Source organism: Hordeum vulgare, chromosome 4H, assembly GCF_904849725.1.
Source record: "Hordeum vulgare subsp. vulgare chromosome 4H, MorexV3_pseudomolecules_assembly, whole genome shotgun sequence".
Classification (NCBI taxonomy): Eukaryota; Viridiplantae; Streptophyta; class Magnoliopsida; order Poales; family Poaceae; genus Hordeum; species Hordeum vulgare.
The window spans coordinates 594,424,781-594,432,023 of NC_058521.1; the positions used below are offsets into that span (position 1 = coordinate 594,424,781).

The 7,243-nt window shown below is 46.0% G+C and overlaps 1 protein-coding gene across 1 annotated transcript; it reads right to left on the reverse strand.

Annotated features, from left to right (window-relative positions):
• Positions 1 to 185: 185 nt before the first annotated feature.
• Positions 186 to 4,516, reverse strand: LOC123449875 (protein FIZZY-RELATED 2-like). Its single transcript, XM_045127232.1, has 10 exons — positions 3,880 to 4,516; positions 3,598 to 3,720; positions 3,411 to 3,515; positions 2,393 to 2,572; positions 2,172 to 2,234; positions 1,872 to 2,066; positions 1,219 to 1,320; positions 1,070 to 1,132; positions 880 to 948; positions 186 to 787 (listed from the first exon to the last, which is right to left on the reverse strand). The coding sequence occupies exons 1-10, from the start codon at positions 4,450 to 4,452 to the stop codon at positions 728 to 730; spliced, it is 1,533 nt and encodes a 510-aa protein (XP_044983167.1). The 5' UTR covers positions 4,453 to 4,516; the 3' UTR covers positions 186 to 727.
• Between the last annotated feature and the right edge of the window lie 2,727 nt (positions 4,517 to 7,243).

Below are 7,243 nucleotides of genomic sequence, written 5' to 3' on the forward strand. Positions count from 1 at the left end.
CTCTTGGAGAGGGAAAGGCCGTCATGCACTCTCCGATGGCGACGTCCAACCAAAAACCAATCACTCTCACATTCACGGACGAAACAGTGACTAGGCGGTAGCCGAAAAATCGGTTGATCAGCTTGCGGATTTCCACCAAAACTGACGAAATTTCACCTGCTCACTGCACAGAGGACATGGCCAAATTCTGAATTCCTCCAGAGGCCTTGACACAGGCCGCTGAGGTTCACTTCTCAATTTTATGACGTCCGAATTGAGCTACAGCTTGTACATTTTCAGTCAAGACAGGAAACGACACGCTCAGTTGCTAAAACAGGAACAACTCCCAACTAAAGAACATAAGGAATGAAATAAAAGGGCTTCATGAGTAAGTCGATTTCAAGGAACAGTTTGGTTCCCAGGTCATCAGTTCCAATGGGAACATAAACAGGAGGGGAGTAAATAATCTTCTGCTGGACGCGGCAGTTCCATGTTTCTGTGACATGAACATTTGCCACCTTCGCACCTACAGCAACAAATATGTACCGCTTTCAGCCCCGACATAGGGGACCGGGTCCGCGCAAGCCAGTCAATCATCCTCTACCTTGCAATCTCTAAAATGGTGCTGGCTTCAGCAGCAGATGGACCGGACGAGGTCGTGTGGTACAAGTGGAATGGAGTGGTGCTGATGATCATCAGCACTCGCCGCAATAACCTTACAAGCTCGACGAAACTACATTTCGTCGAGTCACCGGATGTAGCTCCTAACAAATGATGTCGCTCCAATGCTACTTAAGCTGTCAGAACTCTGTAACACAAGGGAAGACGGTTAGAGGAACGTCACCTCAAGTGGTGGGACTATTTATACAGCAAACTGTATTTTCAAGATTAACATGTTACCTGGGACTTGGGAGACGGAAACACGTTCCAAAACCGGAGGGTCTCGTCACCAGCACCAGTAACAATTGTCTGTTTAAGTTGATATTGAGAAGGAAAAAAACAATGAGAACAAATTGCACTAGACACTTCAAACAGAAAACAGAACTGAAAAATAGTCAGGTCCATAGTGATCAAAGAAAGAGTATTTCACCTGTCCATCAGGGGAGATGGCTAAATATAATACTCTGAATGTATGTCCTGTTAAAGTGGCAAGCTATACAAATAGAGAGAATGGACTCAGTTAATAACAAACAAGAAGAGTATGGTATAACTGAGCTACACGGTAAGCTTGTGGCATACCTTTGACATCGTTGGATACCGCCAAACTATTATCTGATTCTGGGAGTATCCATGGGTGCTAACAAGCTCATTCACATTCTTTGACCAAACAAGATTACACACCTGTTAAGACATTTAGCATCATCAGTACATGTAAAGAGCAGCATGTTTAACTCTTACCCCTTCCACAATTCTATATAAGCAATCCCATTACTTCAGAACACATGATATTTGTGCAGGTCTGTAACATTAACAACTAAAAGATCAATTTTGTCTACAGCTACAAAAACATAGCAATTAAAATGTCCATAGAATATTTCCAAAAGTTTCCACGATACCATTTTTATATGAATTTTGCAGCTTTTAGCAGGATGGAACTCTTAAGGACTTTGGTTGCACTATATTAGAGTTGTATAGGTGATCTAAAACTTCAAGTTTTTGTACAACAGAGCTCGGCCGGTCTAGATCTCTGATTTTTGCAGGGAAACTAGTGAATTGGTATGACTGAACTATTCAATCAGTAATGGTGCTAAAAGGTTCCAAGAGTTGTCCGGGTTAAGAGTAGATATGATTACACTTGAAACTTGAAGTGCAAATAAGAAATCAATTTAATTCAAAAATACAAACAAGGGCTGAATGTAGCTGATAGATCAACTAGATATCTAGAAAATTACCTGACTCCCTGTATCCATGGAACTCAAGTGTGTATTTGTGGTTGTATTCCAAAAGCGTATGCATCTATCTGCAGTTCCTCCGCCAGATGCAAGAAGGCCATGTAGATGAGGTGACCAGGCAATAGCTTTCACAGCTGCTGTGTGCTCAGTATACTTCAGCACTGGCTGTACCGAATGTTGATTCCAAACAAAAAGCTGGTAAAAGAAAGAAAGAAAATAGTATGAGCAGAAGAAAACAAGATCTTGAAACCATGTGCCATGCACTTCACTGTGATGGAAACTTATGGAGACAAATCTTACTTTGTTGTCATTTCCACCAGACGCAAGCTGACGGTTATCATAAGACCACTTGAGCCCACAGACCTGAGAAATTTAGAAATTTGTGAGTAAATTATAAATTATCTGAAATTGCAAAATGGAACACCAATAGGATAATTCAAACATAGGACAGACAGGTTAAGCATTGTAATGATGTGCGTACATGACATGCCATATTATATGAATAGTCAGGGGAATGTTACCTCAGATTTATGCCCAGTGAGCTTGCTAACATAGTCCTCCGGAGCACGGAGATCATGGTGAAGGATGTTCTTGTCGCGACTACCAGAAGAAAGCAATGAAGAGTTCCACGCAAGAGCACCTACTCGCATGCGATGGCTTTCCATGGTTCTCATTCTTTTACACCGTGTTGCATCCCATATCTAAATAAGATAACATACAAGATGATAATCAGCAATTCAGAATTTACAGACACCCTTGAATGTCAAATTGTTATAACAATACCAAACGCCAACAGGATTACTCATTTTTACCAACCGAAATATGAACTAAACTGGACCGATTTTACTTGTCGAACACATCAATAAATATGATGTTTACAGTAATGCAGGTTATTTACAAAACTTTGTTGTTTCCCTCATCAATTGGCGGTATATGTGCAGCAAGACTTGACATATTGGTCATGAATTTTTCTATTCCCTCTGTTCACTTATATGAAGGGGAGCCTTGATGCAGTGGTAAAGCTGCTGCCTTGTAACAATGAGGTCACGGGTTCAAGTCCGGGAAAAGCCTCTTGCAGAAATGCAGGAAAAGGCTGCATACAACAGACCCAAAGTGGTCGGACCCTTCCCCGGACCTGCGCAAGCGGGAGATACATGCACCGGGCTGCCCTCTGTTCACTTATATAAGACGTTTTAGTTCAGACAGTGTACTGAACAGTGCAAACTCAGCTGTCTGAAACGCCTTATAAAAGAGTAGAAGAAATTGGTGAAATATTATTATCAACTGAGTAACCCAATGATGAAAGTATCAAAATGCAAGGCCTGCTGGTGAATTGTGGTAGTATTGCAAATTCCCGAAACTCTCTCAATCTTACATTGTTGTCGTTGCCACAATGCAAGGCTTACTACTGTTTTATTTTGTGTTTGGATTGAAGCTTTATTAGGTACGTAACACATAAGGATTGAAGCATCATCCTGAAATTTTGATGGACCATGAACATGCCATTTGATCAATTTCAGATTGGATCAAGATGAAAACCTGAACGGTGCCTTGGTTAGTCCCTACAGCCAGGTGTGTGCCACGCTGCGCCCAACTGACGGAACAAACGGTGTCGTCCGCCCCCAAATCGCAGAGCTTGGTGACCTGCGGAGCGATGAACTTGTTTATTAGGATCTCTCGCTCTTCAATTCTCAGAAAAGAAATCGTGCGAGGATGACATTGGTACCTTGCTGCTGCATGCATTCCACAGGTAGACGCAATTCCCCAATCCGACGGAGAGGACATTGTGCGAGGACCAATCCACGAGGTTGAGGTAGAAGTCGTCCTGCAATGCGGGCGCGTCCAGCACCTAGCGGCAACAGACAGGAGAAGGAATCACATTCCCGTAAGATTCTCTCTTGGTACTAGATGAAATTTACGAGGAAAGATGGAATCTTTGGCGACCATGGAGGGAATCCCCCGAAGAAGAAGGCATGAAAGAGAAATCGGAGGTGAGGAAGCAACGAACCTTGTAGGGCGACCTGGGGATCTTCCTGGGGCCGGAGCCCTTGGGGGAGAAGAGGCCGGGGAAGAGCAGGTCCTGGTCGTCCCCGGCGGCGAAGAGCGCGCGCTTGGCGTTGCGCGGCACCTCGGCCTTGAAGCGGAATATGTTGCCGCCGGCGGGGGAGCCGACGGGGGAGGAGGAGGAGGAGGCCGCGGCGGAGGAGGCGAGGCGGTCGGGCGTGTCGGGCCCGAAGAGCGCGGCGCGGAGGAGCGCGCAGTAGGGCGAGGGGGCGGCAGATCCGGCGGAGGAGGAGGAGGCGGTGGCGGAGGGGGCGGGTGCGGGGGCGAGGTCGAAGAGCGCGAGGTTGGATCCAGTGCGGCTGGGGATGAAGCGGTCGCTGTAGACGGTGCGGGAGGCCGGCGTGGCGGGGGCCGAGGAGGACGCCGGCCCGCGCGGCGGGGCCGAGGAGGCGGAGGAGGGCGGCCAGGGAGCCGCCGCCGCTCCGGTGGCGTGGCGCGAGGTGGGCGTGGAGGACGGCGTCGGCGGCTTCGAGTTGCCGTCCGCCGGCTGCCCCTGCTGGTGGTGGTGCTGGTCCATGGCGAGGCGAATTGGGGATCGGGGGGATGGGGGGTGGGGGTGGGGGTGGGGTGTGATGGCTTCTCGCGCCGCTTGCTGTTTCCTGCTGTTGCTATTGTTGATGGCGTCGCTCGTCTCGCTCGCGCGCTTTCTCTCTCCTTCCCACGCGATCGACGATGCTAATTTTGGATTAGTTTATTTACTTTTGCTCGGCTTTGTTTGTTTGCTTGTTTACTCGGTGCTCTCGCTGGCCGTGGGCCACCCGGGAAATTTTGTTCTCTAGTCCGGTCTAGCACATATCGCAACCGTTTTTGTTCTCTTCTCTATTTAATTAATTACTTACTCTGTTCCAAAATAACTGTCTCAACTTTGTACTAGTTTTAGTATAAAATGTACTAAGCTTAAGACACTTATTCTGAGACGGAGGGAATACTATATTAAAAAAAAGTGGCTAGGGGTACTTGTTTTGTTTCGGTGGCGGCTTTATTTTTGGGTGGAAAAAACGTGTGCCGGTCCGGGTGGGAAACGGCGTGGAGCCAAGTGGCGCAACGCAAACACGACGCCTTGTTCGGGTCGAAAAGGGGCAAACCGAACGGACGCTCTCTTTTTTTCTTTTTCCTTTTTCTCCAACATATACTGTATTTATCATTATTATTATCTGAATGAACGAGTGGAGGTTCTGCAGAGCATGCAAGATCTCAACATGGTTGCATTGCAGCCTTGCAAGCATGCCCGTCCGTCCGTCCGTCCACGCTAGCTAGCAGACGAGACGATGGTGTTGGTGGTGCGTGGGGGCGACGATGGGCGAACCCTCCGATCTCGATCCGTTCCAGAATTAGCTGCATCCTCATCATTCATTCATGCATTCATCCATTCATTCATTCGGTGGTACAGTACAATGTGCAACGGGGCCGTGTGGTTCACTTAATTGCTCGTGCTAGGTAGCGCAGCGTGGTCACATTCAGAGGGAAAAGAGGAGAAGGAGATCTGCATCTGGCTTCCTCCACACGGTTCCTTTCTTCTGCTCTGCTTTCAGCGCAGCACAGGAGGTGTGGTGTGGATCCCGACATTCTATTCTTACTCTATTGTTACTTACTAATCCACGGCCTAGAATAAAATCATTCCACCCCGTATAGGCGTATACTGTATGATGAATGACATGTTTTACACCCTGCGCAATAATTACTCTCCACTTGACGATGTACCACTACATCAACCGCGTTCTTGAACGCTTCCGCTTAGCGATCTACAAGGTTATGTAGATTCAATCTCTCGTCTCGTAGATGATCATCTCCATGGATAGATCGTGTTTGTGCGTAGGAATTTTTTTTGTTTTTCATGTAATGTTTCCCAACACGCGGAGAGGCAAGCCAAGATGCTTGAGTTGGAGGAGGCGAAGCTAGCCAAGATGCCCGAGATCGAGGCCACGAATGCCAAGACAAAGGCGAAAGAAGTGACCCTCGCAAGCATGAAGACAGACGTACAGATCATGAAGATTGATTTTAACACCGTGTCACCCAAGAAAGATGCTATGGTTCGAGAAGATGCAGGCCAAACTGTTCAAGTTCGATCAGATGTGATCTGCGACGGAGATCACAATCCCTTTTTTATATGCCGGCAAGTGTGGTGGCATGACAACGGGCCAACATGGCGTGGTCGATTTTCCGTCCCTTTTGGTGTGCTTTCATGTGTGTCGGCCACTGGCAACTGTGTCAGGATGAACTGCGTGATGGTTTTCTGTAGGCCCGCAATTTATGTTGCCCGCTGGCATGATGTCGGGATAAACTCTTGGGCGTTTGCATAATCTGCGGTCGGAGGCCTTTTCTAAATGTGCGGACAATAACGGGTCGTCCATATTGGGCGTACGGTCGACCCAAAAAGAAAAACGGACAGATGCAGAGCTGGCATCCGACTCAAACAAACAAAAACCGGACAAAATCGTCGCCCGTTTTGATTAGCCGGTTGGAGTTAGTGTGAGGCTTTTGTTACTACTGCCTATTTCTTCTTGGGGGTTCATAAACATTGGGATCGCACCCGGAGGAAGTCCTGGAGAGGGAGGGGGCACTGCCTAAATGTGTCGTAGAATCATCTCAAAGTAGGCCCTGATTGCCAGCTCGTCGAGGATATAAGAATTGCCTCCAGACTTAGCCAAAGACATACAATCCAAAGTTATTCAAATCTTTGCGATAGGTTTTTTTTTGTACCAAAGTACGTTTGTTAAAAGTTAGAACATTCTAAGGCCATGTATGAAGAAAAAAAAGGATTTTTCATAGAAATTTTGGAGGATTGGATCCTAAGGATTTTTCCCCCATATTAACCCTTTGGATCACATGATTGGTATTTACAAAATACTTATGGAATCCCAACACAAAAAAAACCATATGGAATCCATTCCAATGCCACTCACCCCGTACGAATTTAAACAATTCATTTCTTTTATCGGCCTCTTCATAGGAATTTTAGCTTTTTTTTTTCTCAGACTCTACATAGGTATTAAAATTTTATTTATTTCTCGGCCTCTACATAGGAATTTTAACATTTTATTTATTTCTCAGCCTCTGCATAGGAATTTTGACATGATCTCTAGCATCTTTTGTTTTTTCCTTTAGTCCTTCATTGGTTTGTATGAATTTCACATGAATTCTATAGGACGGGATTTTTGTAGGAAAATTTCCTTCAGAGCCCTTTGGTTCATACGAATGAATTCTCGTTCACATCCTTCACATTTGAAAGGAAAATAAACATGAGTCTAGATTCAGTGAAAAAATTTCTATGATGTGAACCAAATGGCATGTCTTTTCTTAATCATACT

Coding starts and splice junctions, on each gene's coding strand:
- LOC123449875 (XM_045127232.1), bottom strand. CDS start 4,452: ATGGACCAGCACCACCACCAGCAGGGGCAGCCGGCGGACGGCAACTCG. Junction 2,573..3,410: donor CTAACCAAGGCACCGTTCAG/GTTTTCATCTTG, acceptor TATCTTATTTAG/ATATGGGATGCAACACGGTG. Junction 2,067..2,171: donor CTGGTGGAAATGACAACAAA/GTAAGATTTGTC, acceptor TTCTTTTACCAG/CTTTTTGTTTGGAATCAACA.